The sequence below is a fragment of the Marmota monax genome, unplaced genomic scaffold, assembly GCF_021218885.2.
Source record: "Marmota monax isolate L192 unplaced genomic scaffold, Marmota_monax_Labrador192_F-V1.1 WCK01_AAM20220418_F8-fsc00170, whole genome shotgun sequence".
In the NCBI taxonomy this organism is placed as follows: Eukaryota; Metazoa; Chordata; class Mammalia; order Rodentia; family Sciuridae; genus Marmota; species Marmota monax.
Window position 1 is genome coordinate 2,420,258 of NW_026692395.1, and position 15,994 is coordinate 2,436,251.

Genomic DNA, 15,994 nt, shown 5'->3' on the forward strand with positions numbered 1-15,994 from the left:
CCATTTTAGCTATGAGTTTTCTTTCTCCCCCAATTAACTCTTTCTCCACAGCAACTAGAATCCAAGGGAAGGACTCTGTCTTTCTACGGAACTATGCTTTGTTTGCTATCATCAGTGTTTGTCTTGTACATTTTACATGCTCACACATGCCTACACACAGAGGTGACACTCTCTAAATATCACTCGTTCTCTTTCCCTCTAACAGCTTCTTCTTCTCCTGCTTAGCCCCTTTCCTTGCTGTGCCTAAACATATTTAGCATTTTCTCTTCCTTTAAAAATCGAGCTGCCTTCCTATTTCTGTTTCTAAAGGTTAATGGGCATAGAGTAGGGCACACAGCATGGAAAGCTAAATGTCTGTTGTATAAATAATGCAGCTTCAGAAGAGCTGTGAGCCAATTGTAATTTCAGTTTTGTATCATTAGAGCCTTCTTTAACATCTCATTTGAAAAACATTCCTTTGCAAAGTGCTATGTAAACATCACTGTAAGTACTTCATTTTAGGTAGGGAATAAATACATCAGTTACTGAATTGGGTGTATTGCAGATGGAAGGCATAACTTAGAACACAGCCCATATCCAAATTAATCACAAATGGAAGGCCCTTTGTCCTGCATAAGTATGGGAACCACGTATGTGTGTTCAACATCCAGAAATAGTGGTTGCTCTCAAAGTAAATAGAAATTGAACTACATTTTTGAGGATATGGAGCATGTACAGGATTTTTTTAAAAAAGAAAATGTGTGGTAACAACATTCCTTTAAAAATATGATTGAACATGGAAAAGCAGCATTATTTTATTGCTAATTTTGAGTTTTGGATTGTAGGTCTTGTCAGCTGCAGCTGCTGCTGGTGTATCTGTAGCTTTTGGGGCACCTATCGGAGGAGTGTTATTCAGTCTGGAAGAGGTAATGATTTTTTTTTTTTTGCTACTGAGCATTGAACCCAGGGGTGCTTAACCATTGATCCACATCCCCAGGCCCATTTTTATTTGTTAATATTTTGTCTCAAAATAAAAATAAATTTTTTAAGCTAAAGTTGCTGACGCTCGCTTTGAACTTGAGGTCTTCTTGCCTCAACCTCCCAAATCCCTGTGTTTACAGGCGTGTGCCACTGCACCTGACATGTGCATGCTTGTGTGTCAGGATTTTTGCCAATATCTAAAAATGTTGCAGTCCCTGAGTGCATGGCACAACTCAGTGATTTACTGTGTGACCAGAAATCCCTGGGCGGTTGTCATCCTCCACTCTAATGCCAGCAGCACCACCTTTTCCCCTGAAATCATTTCTCTGTGTATTGACCGAGTTTGCTTTCTCACCTCCTCTCTTATAGGTCAGCTACTATTTTCCCCTCAAAACTTTGTGGCGTTCATTCTTTGCTGCCCTGGTGGCAGCATTTACTCTACGCTCCATCAATCCATTTGGGAACAGCCGCCTAGTTCTGTTTTATGTGGAGTTTCACACCCCGTGGCATCTCTTTGAGCTTGTACCATTCATTCTGCTGGGCATATTTGGTGGTCTGTGGGGAGCTCTGTTTATCCGCACAAACATTGCCTGGTGTCGGAAGCGTAAGACCACTCAGTTGGGCAAGTATCCCGTCATAGAGGTACTCATCGTGACAGCCATCACTGCCATCCTGGCTTTCCCCAATGAATATACCCGAATGAGTACAAGTGAGCTCATTTCTGAGCTGTTCAATGACTGTGGCCTTCTGGACTCCTCCAAGCTGTGTGATTATGAGAACCGTTTTAATACAAGCAAGGGCGGTGAACTGCCTGACAGACCGGCTGGCGTGGGAGTCTACAGTGCCATGTGGCAGCTGGCTTTAACACTCATCCTGAAAATTGTCATTACTATATTCACCTTTGGCATGAAGGTGAGGAATTCTTTTGGCACTTAGTGGCTGTGTGTGTGGCTGTGGGTTTTTGAGGGCAAAGCCAAGGTATCTTACAGTTACAATAGTTCATGTGGTAATTACCCCACCCCAAAGCCTCTTTTACCCCCACTTGTTCCCATAACTTCCTAGATAACTTTACCTCTCTCAAGTTGTCCAAGATTATTTTGAGACCAAATGCAAACCTTAGTGATGAGATTGTGGGGAGACATGTCTTTTCCTTTTCTGTGGGAAGCAATTTTCCCTCAAAAAGGATGGTGAGGTGCCTGTAGAACCAAAAAACAATATTTGTCCTGTATGGTATTAATTCTTACAGGGTGGCTTTAGAGGTTATTCATAAAGTATATTCTCTGAACCCCATTAAGTTGATGGTACTCAACCATTTTGGCTGTTTCAAAGAGGAATTTCATGTTTCAGCCCAATATATATAACTACTTTTGTTGCTTTTTACACTTGGAATCAAGGCAACTACTCAACAACTGGGATCCATTTCGCAAGTTAATATAATTCTGAAACTATTAAAAGCAGACATTGGCATGTTTTCCCTGAACTGAAAAAAGTGGAGGCCTTAGCAGGAGAAAGTAGGATAGTGGTTGTCAGATCCTGGGAAGGGGAATAGGGAGGAAGAGATTGAGAAGAGTTGGCTAACTGGTACATAATAAAATTAGATAGCAGGGATACATTCTAGTGTTGTATAGCTCACTAGGGTGTCAACAGTTGACGATAATTTGTTGCGTATTTCAAAACAGAAGAGAGGATTTGAATGTTCTCAACACACAGAAGTGATAAATGTTCAAGCTGACGGATATAATAATTACTCTGATCTAATCATTATACATTTTATACATGTTTTTAAAATATCACACTGTACCCAATAATATGCATAATTATTATGTGTTAATTTATTTTTTAAAAAAAAAAGAAAACTCAGGCTCGCATGTTTTATTTTAAATACCAGTAATCATTTCTATATTTCAGAAGAAACCAGAAAGGAAATTTTGTTAAGATATTTCCTCCTCCTTACTAGGTTTTTACTTGTTTCTTCTCTTTAGCACCCTACTACCAGAGTATTTCCCTGTATTCTCTGGGGAAACAGAGACTCAAACCAGAAAATAAGGGACAGCAACCTAGTTTCAGCAACACTACTTTCTTAGACATCATCTAACCATCTATGCCCCTCAACACAGAAATAGGATGGAGGCCCTGTAAAGTTTTGCAGTGTCTCTTCAGTTAAATAAAACAATGAAACCATGGGGTAAAAATTAGAGGGAATTTGTAGGCCCTCAGAACACCAGATTCAAATGCATTCCAAAATCAAATTCAGACTATTTTAAAACAATCTGCTGTTTTTATTATCCTTGACATAATTTCCCTCTTAGAACAGAATATTAATAATTTATTACAGCATCCTAAAAAAAGCAGGAAGATAGATGAAGTATCCTTTTTTGCTTAAGCATGCAACCATAGCCATTTGCTTATTTAAAATGTTTGTTTAATATTTCTTTATGCTGTTGCAAAACAATGAAACCTCATATACCATCCTTTTTGTGTGCACAGTGGGTTAGGATTCAATGTATGAGCATGGTTGTGAGCATTCCGTTTAGATCCAAGCACCAGTATTTACTAAATCCTGACCTTGGATGAGTTTCTTGACCTTTCTGATCCTTAGGTTCTTGATCATTTGGGAATAATAATGCCTACCTCCTGGGGTTGTTATGAAGAATCTACAAAATCTTACGTGTAGAGCATTCAGCATAGACCACTGTAGTCAGAAATTGTAATTGATAAGTATTCAAACTGGGGAAAATGTCTGCATATATAAGAAACTCCATCTATTTTCCTTTTTCTTTGGGAAAGGCCTAATTTCTGCCTCCAGTTCTGTGTTGGTCTGGAGAGTTCAGGCTCTTGCCTGATGGACCCCGAATCAGGGTAAGCTTCTTTGCAGTCATCCTTGCCTGCACGTCCTGGAGAACCTCTAGTCCCTGTAGTGTTACACAAATCTTTATAGCCACTTGCTAGCATAGTGCGTAGTTAAATTGTCAATGGCCTGTTTGCTTCGCAGAGGGTCAGTCCTCCAGCCCTTACCGTATGCCAAGCAGTCGCATCATTTGTCACTAACCATCTCTTGCTTTCTCTTTGCAGATCCCTTCTGGCCTCTTTATCCCTAGCATGGCTGTTGGTGCTATAGCAGGTCGGCTTTTAGGAGTAGGAATGGAACAACTGGCTTATTACCACCATGACTGGACAATCTTTAATAGTTGGTGTAGTCAGGGAGCTGATTGCATCACCCCTGGTCTTTATGCGATGGTTGGGGCTGCTGCCTGCTTAGGTGAGTAGGGTTCACAATGATTTCAAAGAAGTTGCTACCCAGCTATCCAGCTGATATACAAAAGAAGAGTGATATTAAGCACAGACTGCAGAATTTTATAAACGATCATCCATTTCCTAATGTGTTTGCTATTTTTCAAGAGCTTTATGAGAGCTAATTCTACTCTTTCCCACTGGGAAAATGATCAGAAATTTAGACAAAGAGGGCTGCACAAGAATACGCATCACAGTATTATTTATGAGACGAAACATTTCCAGTCAACCTGACTTTGCACAGTAAAGAATTGATAAAATAAATTATGGTTCATCCATATATCACTATATTACACAGCCCTTAAATATGATGTTAACATGTTCAAATCTTTAAATATGATGTTAAATAAATTTGTAATAATATGTGAAATATTCCCCACATAAAGAAGGCGAAGAGCATGGTGGATATTTATACATAATGTGAGCTTATCTATGTTTTTGTGTATAGAAAACTTGAAAATGTCCTCTAAAAATTTACTCTGCTTATTAATAGGCAGTGAGCTTGTGAATAATGACTTTGTTCCATATTTTCTGAATTTTCTACAGTGGCATGTATTACTTTTATAATTAGGGAAAGGAAGCACCAAATGAAAAAAAAATACAAGAAGGTATCTTATATTTCTGTGGATGTTATTTTGAAAAATCTGAGTCAGATTGATTATAATATTACTAGAGTCTCAGGGTCTGTGTAGTTATAGGTAGGACTCCATTCTAGCATTAGTTCTGGTAAGTAGCTTTTCCTGTATGGAGCCTGTAACAGGCCAATAATTGGAATGAATCCTGTGCTTTGTGTCCCTTCAATAGCCTGTGTCTATTTCTTTGCAGGGGGTGTGACTCGCATGACTGTTTCTCTTGTTGTCATAATGTTTGAACTGACTGGCGGCTTGGAATATATTGTGCCTCTGATGGCTGCAGCCATGACAAGCAAGTGGGTGGCAGATGCACTTGGACGGGAGGGCATTTATGATGCCCATATCCGTCTCAATGGATACCCCTTTCTTGAAGCCAAAGAAGAGTTTGCTCATAAGACCCTGGCAATGGATGTGATGAAACCCCGGAGAAATGATCCTTTGTTGACTGTCCTGACTCAGGACAGTATGACTGTGGAAGATGTAGAAACCATAATCAGTGAAACCACTTACAGTGGCTTCCCAGTGGTGGTGTCCCGGGAGTCTCAAAGACTTGTAGGCTTTGTCCTTCGAAGAGATCTCATTATTTCAATTGGTAAGTATTTTAGAGAGGAGATCATAGAATCTACTATGTAACTCAATAAATCAGCACAAAATGGGGGAGGACAGGGGATAGGGGACTGATTAGGGGCCAGAATGATTGAACTAGCACTTCTGTTTTCAACTTAACCCCTTTCTGTTCAAATAGAAAATGCTCGGAAGAAACAGGATGGAGTTGTGAGCACTTCTATCATTTATTTCACTGAGCATTCTCCTCCAATGCCACCATACACTCCACCTACCCTGAAGCTTCGGAACATCCTGGATCTCAGCCCCTTCACTGTGACTGACCTGACACCCATGGAGATTGTAGTGGATATCTTCCGCAAGCTGGGACTACGACAGTGCCTGGTTACACACAATGGGTAAGAACTCTTGGGCGAAGACAAATTGCTTGTGGGAAGAAAGAGAATATGGAGACAGAAAAATAAAAAGAAGAATCCAGTGTAAATGAACATTAGTAGTACATTTTGAAGCTCTGAGATAAAAGTAGATATGTTACTTTGATCATCATAATTAGTAGAAAAGGAATTTGGGGAAGAGAATGTATTTGAAAGTTGTTAGATGCATATTATCAATAACTGAGATCCTCGCCTACAAAGGAAATAGCTGTGTTCTCATGTTCAGGCAGCACTGAAATTATAATGGTATCAGGTAGGATATGTATAGAACAAGAGTTCCCCTTATCCTCAGGGATACCTTCCATGACCGCCATCAGATGCCTGAATCTGCAAATAGTACTGAACCCTATATAAAACTCTTTTTTTTTCCTACCAGGTCCCATGGTGCATGCCTGTAACCTCAGCAACTGGGGAGACTAAGGCAGGAGTCCACAAATTTGAGACTAGCCTCACCAACTGAGCAAGACTCTGTCTCAAAATTAAAAAATAAAAACAAAAAAGGTCTGAGATGTAGCTCAGTGGTAGGGTTCCTCTGGGTTTAATTGCCAGTACCCTGCCCCTGAAAAAAAGACTATATTTTTCCTATACCTATGATAAAGTTCAAATTATAAATCGGGCATAGTAAGAGATAATGACAATAAATATGGCACTGCGTTGTTTTCGGACCATGGTTGATCATGGGTAACTGAAACCACAATTTAAAGGAGACTATTGTATTTGGCCCTTACAATCCTTTGTTCTTATTATTTGAGGACAAGAAAACCAAGTTTCAGTGAGGTCTAATGATTTACATGAGGGTCCCCAGTTAATAAACAATGGAGGTAGCTTGAAACACAAATCTTCCGACTCCAAAGTCCATGGCTCTTTCCTTCCCAGGATATTTCTTGTCCAGTAAAGGAAGTCCTTCAGTTTTTACTGGAAAAGAGAGGCGGGAGAGGAGAAGGGTGGAGTTTTTTTCTGAACATTTTTCTGCTGCATTCATCCAGCCGCTACATAAGAATTCCCCCCTCCTTTAATTTTTTTTTTTTTGTGTGTGTGGTGTTGGGGATCAAATCCATGGCCTTGTACATGCAAGTGTTCTATCACTGAACTATATCCCCAGCCTTTTTTATTTTGACTTTTGAAATAGGGTCTCACTAAATTTCTGAGGCTGACCTCAATCTTGTGATCCTTTTGCATCAGCCTCCTGAGTAGCTGGGGGGTTACATGTGTGCATCATCATGCCTGGCTGCTCCCTCCTCTAAAATTTTCAAGTGCCATATCTGATGTCTAGCAGAATCTAAATCAGTAAGGGGGCTCTCCTTAACTGGTTCATTCAACAGTTGCTGAATCCCTACTTCATGTAAGAAGGTATTATGGATTCTGTGGAGATACAAAAATAAATAATACCCTTCTCTATCCTCAAGGAGTCTGCAGTGTTATGGGGGAATGCAGGATACACAAGTGGTTATAGGAAAGTAGCAAAGAGGGCAGCTATTATAGAAGAGGCCTGCACAAAACATGCTGTTGCTGGGAGCAGAACAGTTATTACTGGTTTATAGGATCAGGAAAGTTTCTGGAAGAGGAACATTTGGACTGGGTTGCAGTAAGTAAGAAAGATTCATATATTTAGAGAATATAGAGCAGAGTAAATTGCAGGACCTGAGACCCAGATGTAGAAGTTCTCACATATATTTAGGGACTGGTGCATCGTCCTGTTTGCCTGGAACATGCATCCAACTCCTGTTGTCTCAACATTCTGGAAGTGCAGATAGTGTTTAAAGGCAAAGTTGAAAAAGACTGGGGAGGACAAGTGTCATCTTTTGGGAATGTTGTTTTAACTGTAGATTTACTTTTGTTTTGTCGAATTGTGTTTGTCTTTTAGGCGTTTGCTTGGAATCATTACCAAAAAGGATGTGTTAAAGCATATAGCACAGATGGCGAACCAAGATCCTGATTCCATTCTCTTCAACTAGAATCATGGGGTTGTTCTGGATATAAAACAGGAAGGACATTGCAGACCATGGATATATTTTATTAACTGGGTACCCAAAACACATTTCCCATATTTGGATGGTGAAGTCATATTAGCGTGTTGTCTCTTTCGTACAAGTTAACCAGTTGCACTACATAATCTCTGGAAATTAATCTTCTCTTTAGGAGAAAATACAGTTAGGCTTCTGTGATACTGCATTAGGAAGATCTCATGAAAGAGTAAACAAGATTGCTGTGGTTTAATTATATTTGTTTTTTTTTTTAAATATTTTTTTTAATTTAAAAGTAATCGTTAGCCAATATGCAATCACTGAAAACTATGCAAGAAAAATTCCAACCGTCCTGACCTATAGCCTGCAGGAAACTCATGAAAAAGTTACTTTTGGTGGATCTAACTGTCATTGGTGGAAGATGAAGTGTAAACTAAGGGGCTTTGCTTTTCAAACCACCGAAAGGAAAGCCAGAAGGAAAATAGTAATGGTATTCTCTAGACTGTGAAGATTCAGTTCAAATGTTATTCTTGTTCCTGTTACAATATTTAGCATTATTAGTTTGTTCTATGTTTATGTATGTTAATTTTAATTTCTGATTATAAGACAATGCTGCTTTAGTTAATCTCCTCTAAATGAATTGAGAGAGGTTGACTTTTATAGCTTGCTTGTTCCTGGTACTCTTTTGAAGTGCACAAAGATAAGTTATAGAGCTTTCTCCTTGTCTGCAAAAAAAAAAAATGGTAATTTTCCAGATGGTATCTGTTAGCTAGTAGACAAGGACTTTGCCATGAATTTGTAGCAACGAATGATTTCTTCCAGCTTCCTTGAAATGAATGATGAGTAAAGTTCTAAGCAAAGTCAAAGACTAGGAATTTCACATTTTTGTGAGGTCCTAAGTGAAACTCTTACCAGATGCCACCTCCACGAATGATGGTGCTTTAGGCTTCTGGAATATGTAAGAACAGTAAAGGGAACTAAGTCTGGACTGCATACTGGTAAACCAGGGAAGATTCAGAGCTGCGGCAACATCCTCATGCATTCCTTTGTAAAGACCACCAGGATTGAAATAACTGACACTCATGCTCCTCCCAGTGTGAAGTACTCATAACAGGCCAGCTGTCCCCATGAGCATGGATTAGGCTTGGGATACTTTCAAATATATTCAAAGCTTTGGAACAGAATGGGCAACTGTGACTCCCTTGGGGGTCCTTAAAATTCCAAAAGGCAAATCCATCCTAAGACCCAGGGGTGTGGACAAGACCTGGTGACACCAAAGGTGCTTGTATCCAATTGAAAAGGTGCCTGTCTCAATTTCCTACCACACTTAGAACAGTTTTAAACAATTTACACTATAGGGACACCTGGTGGAATTAAAGAACCACCGCCATCATTCCAACCACTATTTCTTTTTCTGTATAGTTTTACCCATGTGCAATTACTCCCTTTCCATTCTGTTCCCCTTCTTACTCTTCAATACTGAATCCTCCCTTTGGGGTTGAGCACTGTGGCTGGTCAATCATTCCTAATAACAAATAATAACTTCTAGGGCTAGGTAAATGGTAAACCAAGGCTCAGCAATCATATGACACATGGACTAGAGGCGATACACAGCCCTTTTCTTTGCCATGTGGCCCAGTTGCTGCCGCCATGTTTCTGTTTCTGCACCAGATGCCCATGGCAGTGAGACTGCACTTCCTCCCATCCTTCTAGCCCAGAATCAGCAATCACTCAGCACATTCCCCTAGACCCAATCCCCAATCACCTCAGTGTACCTCATTTTAAAAGTTGTTGATTCCTGAGTCTAGGACTTTTTACCCCTACTTCTTATCTTTCCAAGATCTGAAATTATTTTAATGCTCAGAGCTATGTAGCCAAGGCTTGTTCTGATTTTTATCTTTAAAAATATAAAGGCAACCACCAGAGTTTATCCTTTTAAGTATATCACTCTAGCATTTTAATGAAAAAGAAAAAAAAACATGCTCCAGGGTACATTGTTATTATAGTCATGGCTCGATAGCTTTATGTCCTTTGGTCCCTTCCATGCCACTGATTCTTTCCTGTGAGATGTCTCTTTGCCTGACCACCCTGTATATTGTGTAGAAAACAAAGTTCTTATGTGTATATTTCTGGTTGAATATGTGCCTCATTAGCTGTTGTTGCCCACTAAAGTTTGCAAAATGGGAAACATGACTATTTCTGGTGTTTGGTGGCAAGGGGAGGTTTGGTCGTATTTTAACATGGAGCAGTGACATGGAGGGTGTCTTGTTTGCCTTTGTTTCTTCTATGCTCTGTTCTTCATTTTAGATAGATGAGCCAGTGTTAAGGTGCTAATTCAGAGAATAAATTCAAGAAATCAGATAACACTGTGCCAAGGTATACTTTAGATGCTAAGCACCGATTGGCCCTCCAGAGAATGACAATGTCCCTTTGATACCTCATTCCTGATAAATCTCATTCATTAACCTCAGTTTCTCAGGAATCCTTGTAGCTCATACTCTAGAAGTAGCTATAGTGCATGGCTCAAAGTTTGGCTAATTGTGGCTAAAGAGCTATACAAAACTACTAGCTCAGCACCATGACACTCAAGAGTTTCTTGTCTTGAGGTAAAGGAAAATGTTCTTCCTGACAATGCCATTTCAGCAGTTAGACATACTTAACCAGAAAAACAAAGCCAGTATATGGAGGTCTGTCAGTAGCCTCAGGTGGTCACCTCAGTGGCAAAAGACTAGATTATTTGTAATTTTTAAAATGAATGAATTGAGGCTAGTCTATTTGGGATTAGAAAATCACCTGCTACAAGGGAAGATTTTACAAAGGAATACTAGCAAGTGCTTCAGCTGAGTTCGGATTTTCCAGGGAAAGATGTCTGGTAGCCATCCAGCCATGAAAGGAGTGAGAGTTCATAGATTTGTAAAAACCTAATTGCTATATTTTGTATCTTCAGCTATCCAATTTAAATAATTTAAGGAAGATGAAAAAAAATTAGTGCATGAGAAGTTAAACCAAAGACGAGAAGTAGGGGACTGATTATACAAAATAATGGCTATGGTAAAGATTATTTCTCTTTTGTTGTTTAATTAGAAACGAGTTGCAATGCTCTCCTCTTTCTCTGGCCCCAGCATCCTGGCTTAGCCCTGCTATAGAGCAGAGATGATATGATCCACAAATCTGGTGGATTATCTGACATTGACTATACTTTGAATTTGCAAGCTGGTAGAGGAAATGATTAATTTTCTGGTTGAACTTCAAAACAAATTGCTTTGACACCCAAGGCTAAATGTAAATCCTTTACAGGAAGAGTGAGAATCCTTTTTTAAAAAAAGAAATTTCTCTTGGGAGGCTAAGGCCAGAGAATCACAACTTCAAGGCTGGCTAGGACAACTTAGCCAGACCCCGAGACAAAAGAAATTTTAAAAAGAGCCGGGGATATGGCTCAGTAATAGAGTGCTTCTCTAGCATGTGTAAGGCCTCAGGTTCAACCTTCAGTACACCTCCCTCCCCAGAAAAAATACTCTAACTATGTGAGCCAAATTAAAATGTTCTAAAACATTTTTTTTTTTTAAAACCACCTCTGAGATTACCTGGATTTCTTTTGGGGAAGGATTTGAAAGTGAGGACAATAGAAAAGTCTGGGTGAGAAAGTATATGAACTATGTAAGAAGGTAGAAAAAAGGCATTCCCATAACCCATGCCATGCATCCTGGCATTGGGATAAACAGAAAGTGCTTGATCATGTACTTCATGGAGATACAAAGTCAAGCAAGCCCCCGAAGCTGTGCTTTCTAAGCAAACTAGAGGTTCAAAGTCATTTTGGCTCAAGGGCCTACCTTCAGAGAGGCCTCTCCAGGACATTCGCACCATCTCAGTGATAAACTTTCTTTACATTTATATTTTAGCTCCCTACTCTCTGTGTATTATATATATTGAAAAGAAATAGATGAGAGTTCCTCAGATGAAAGCTCAGGAGCTGTGTAAATTTGAAGTTCAGTCAGTGCAAGGGACCTTGAGTGATGGCTGGAATTTGCTCTGCTTCAGTTTCAGTTGTTTGCTCTAAGGAGAGACGTTCTGGGAAAAGTGGGTGGGTGTTAGCAACTTGAAGTTACACCCCCAGCATTTGCTGGCTACATTCTCATTTCTAAACATCTGGATCTGGGCAAAGTTTTGAAGAGATACAGTCAACGGAAGTAGCTTTTCCACGGTGTAATCTGATTTTGCCAAATCACCCAAGAAAGGAAGGAAGGAAGGAAGGAATGTGCAGAGTTTGCTTTTCCATGATGGGACCTATCAGATCACCCAACCCAATCTTACAGTCATAGATTCCTACCTCTAAGTTCCTACCAAAGGCCTCCAGCGTCTGTGTGACACTCATTGAATGAATGCTTTGCCTAGAGTTTGGCTTTTTGAGGAGAAATGGTATGTGATGATAGAAAAATGAGAGTTTACAAAAAACAATCCCTGCCTCTCTCCCTCTCCCTCCTTTTCTCTCTCCTGTCTGTCCCTCCACCATGCCTTGAATTCAAATTTCTATCCATTTTGACAAGTAAATTGTTTTGAATGTGGGCATTGGAAGGGAGAGAAAGGATGATTCTAAGAACAGAACATGGAAGGTCCTCCTAAGTTGATGGGGCTGAGGGCACTTTGCTCCATTGGGGCTAAAGCCACAGACACTCCTTGGGAAGGCTGAGGGCTTTAGCACCTCCAGGCAGACCTATGAAGTATTCATTGCTAAACCTCATTATTTCTACTAGTCTACATCTGTTGGAGTTCATGGACAGTCTAGGATTTGGTGAGGGAAATGCCAACTGGCAAAATGGGGAAGAAGGCAGGGCCTGTGATGATTTTTCTAGGGTGGGAATATTCAGCCTCACTATCATATTGAGGATACCTCAGATTACATGATCCTTCGAGAATGCGCCTTTTCCCTCTTCCATTTCATGTTGTCCCCTCTTCATACTCCTTTCTTCCCCCATCAGCCTGCCTTTTTAGTACTCAGCTTTTTATATAAGTATTCACTTTTTTATTATGTATTTGGTCCATTGGGACTGTATAATGATTATGAATTTATTCCATTCATGATAAAATATGTTTAATATTTTGTTCTCTTAAACTATCTTTAGAAGCTATGCTGCTAACCAGGTACAGGCCAGAAAGGCAATGGGCCTGACAGCATCTTGGTCACGTCACCTAAGGGTGACAACAATGTCTTGATGGTGAATCTTCTTCATTTGACCAAGACCAGCCTCCTGCTCATACCTCTGCCCATTCATTTCTGGCTATGGGAAGTATACCAGCCATTGGGTGAGCCACTAAGGCCAGGAGGGTCAGAAGGGCTGGGTTCCAGCCCACGGGCCACTATGTGAATATCTCTGTAATAAGCTCATTTGTAGTGCCGGCTCCAAGTGAAGTAGCCAAAGAAAACCTGTCTGGAAATTGTAATTCCTGAGTGTTGGTCAAAGTTCAGATGAAGCTAATGTATAGACATCAGCACTAACTTGGCATCCCGAAGCTAGCTTCAACCAAAGCCTATGGAGCCTGTTGCCAGGGGAAGCTTGGTGCTGAGCTGTTCAGAACAGTCATTTGAGTGTTGCCAACCCTGTAGCCTTGCTTTCTTAGCTTTATCCTCACTTGCTTATTCGGACACACAGCCTGAACCAAAGCTGTGGCTCACTGCTCAATTTGTCCTGCTCCCTGGTCATGCATAGTGACATAGTGTAAAAAGGAAGATATGACTGGGGAGTTCGGAGACCTGGTTTTTATTCCCTATGCTTCTACTAACTAGCCTCAAGATCTTAACCGCTCTGTGCCTCAGTGTTCCCATCTGCAAAATGGGGATAGTGTTAATTGCCCTACCTACCTCACAGGGTTGTTGTGAGGATAAACTGAGACAATGAATTGAAAGTACTTTGACAAGTAAGTGCTATGCAAATTGTAAGAAATGGAAACAATCATGTTAATGGCAATGGAATGGACATTGGCAGAAGGGTTGATGGGATCATCCAGCCCTTTCTCTGTGTGGCTTAAATCCAGGTCGCCATTGCTTTATACATTTTCACTTAGCACATATTTGTAATTATGCATGTAATAAAGCACAGCCTTATCCAGCATGGTGTCTGGTGTGTTTTTGAAGACCCTAAACTTTGTAGCTGCTGACTTCTAACCATAAAAGAAAACATGGGAGCGGGTGTGGGGCTTGGGGGAGGGTAGTATAGAAAGGAACTGCACACTCCAACTGTAAGGTTCACATTTTTCTTTTTCTTTTGGTACCAGGGTTTGAACTCAGAGGCACTCAACCACTGAGCCACATTCCCAGCCCTATTTTGTATTCTATTCAGAGACAAGGTCTCACTGAGTTACTTAGTGCCTCAACACTGCTAAGGCTGGTTTTGAACTCTCGATCCTCCTGCCTCAGCCTCCCAAACCACTGGATTACAGGCACTGCCACTGCACCAGGCTGAGGCTCATTAAACACAAAAGCTTATTAAATACTTATTTTTACATTCTTTTTACTAGAAGGAGGCCCTTGAAGGGCAGCTTGTGTTTTCTGTGATATTCCAGATACCTGGAATCCATGGCAAAGAATGTCATCATTATACCTACTTAAATGTTCTGTCTCATACATTGGTGATACCTTCCTGAGGACATGAGAACAATCTGGGAGCTATATTTTTTCCTTTTTTCTCTTTTTGAACTTTTAATGATGTAAGCTCGTGGACTTTGACAGGGCTGTTGCCTACAGTCCCTTCAAATGAAGAGGGCTATTGGGGATTAAAATATTCCTCTAGTGAATGCCAGGGTTCTTAGTATCCTTTTCATGGTGTGTTGGGAATAAAATATGCCCTGTGGAAAGCCCTCTGTAGTGACCGTGTAGTGACAGTGGGATTGGGCATGGAGAGGTGACTGAATATGCAGCCATTCCCTTTCCACACATCTCTGGAACACAGAAAATAAAGGAACAGCTATACTTTGAAGTATGGCTTTTCTACTTTCTTGCTATTTTCCCCACATCAGCCACCTCCTCGACCCTCCCTCCCTGTCTTTGTTAGCCAAATACTACTGATAAGGCAGTTTGCCATGGATCCAAGTTTAAGACTTTTCTCTAGCAAACATTTGATCACATCTGCATTGGAGTTGACTCAATATTTTGCTGCTACAAAGAACTTGAAAGCCTTTGGCCTACTTGGTTTCATTTCAGGAAGAACATCTCTATGTAAAAATGACTCCCTCACAAACCTAAATCCCACCATGAACTTCAGTGTTTTTTTAATAATTTATTTATGTGGTGCTGAGAATCAAACCCAGGGCCTCACATTTGCTAGGCAAGTGCTCTACCACTGAGCCACAACCCCAGCCCTGAAGTTCAGTTCTTGATGTTATTAGTTTATCGTGAGTCATTTCTACACTATCATCCCTTTCTGTGAATATTTCTTGAGGAAAAAACAATACATCTGTTACCAGCTATCAACAACTTATTAAGTATTAGGGTTGTCATGTCTAGTCAGTGTAGGGCTCAGATAAAAATTGCTTTGATAGAGTATGAGGTACAGACTGATCCATCATCTAGTGCAGGAACTGCCCAGAAAAAAGAAAAAAAAAAAAACAAACAAAACCTGGAAATGACCACCAGATGTCAGTGCAATCATTAAAGTATTGGTGTGGCTAAGGTTTGGTCAGAAGGGAACTGTATCCAAGGTAGGTAGGGCAAAAAGCATAAATTCATAGCTATAGCTAGGTGCTGAGAAAACTGAATTAAATCACATGGTAGGTCTTAATTGATTAGACAGTCTCTTTGTAATGTGCATAATAAAGTTTGTGATCTTATTTTAAAAATTAATATGACAGGTTCTTATTATTTAAGAAAATCAATCACAAGGCAGTCCTTGCCTTCAAGGAGCTTAACCACCCTGATATCTGAAAGCTGTTTCTTTTCGCAGTGGCAAACTGGATAAAAACAACAGGGAGGGCTGGGGTTGTGGCTCAGCGGTAGAACACTTGCCTGGCATGCGTGAGGCCCTGGATTCGATTCTCAGCACCACATAAAAATAAATAAAGTAAAAAATCCATTGACAGTTTAAAAAAACATTAAAAAAGCAATAGGGAAAGAAGGTTCCAGTCCCTCCCTTATTAGGGTGGACATATCATTTGTTGC

At 40.2% G+C, this 15,994-nt stretch overlaps 1 protein-coding gene across 5 annotated transcripts in view; it reads left to right on the plus strand.

Moving 5' to 3' along the window:
- The window catches only part of Clcn5 (chloride voltage-gated channel 5), a 160,887-nt gene extending 146,935 nt beyond the window's left edge, over window positions 1–13,952 (plus strand). For all 5 annotated transcript variants that reach the window (XM_058578705.1, XM_046442553.2, XM_058578704.1 and 2 more), the window contains 6 exons: window positions 825–905; window positions 1,330–1,872; window positions 4,033–4,219; window positions 5,077–5,475; window positions 5,629–5,845; window positions 7,746–13,952. In XM_058578705.1, coding sequence (XP_058434688.1) covers window positions 825–905; window positions 1,330–1,872; window positions 4,033–4,219; window positions 5,077–5,475; window positions 5,629–5,845; window positions 7,746–7,836 — 1,518 coding nt within the window. In that variant the 3' untranslated portion in view covers window positions 7,837–13,952. The remainder of the gene's footprint in view (window positions 1–824; window positions 906–1,329; window positions 1,873–4,032; window positions 4,220–5,076; window positions 5,476–5,628; window positions 5,846–7,745) is intronic.
- The last annotated feature ends 2,042 nt before the right edge of the window (window positions 13,953–15,994 follow it).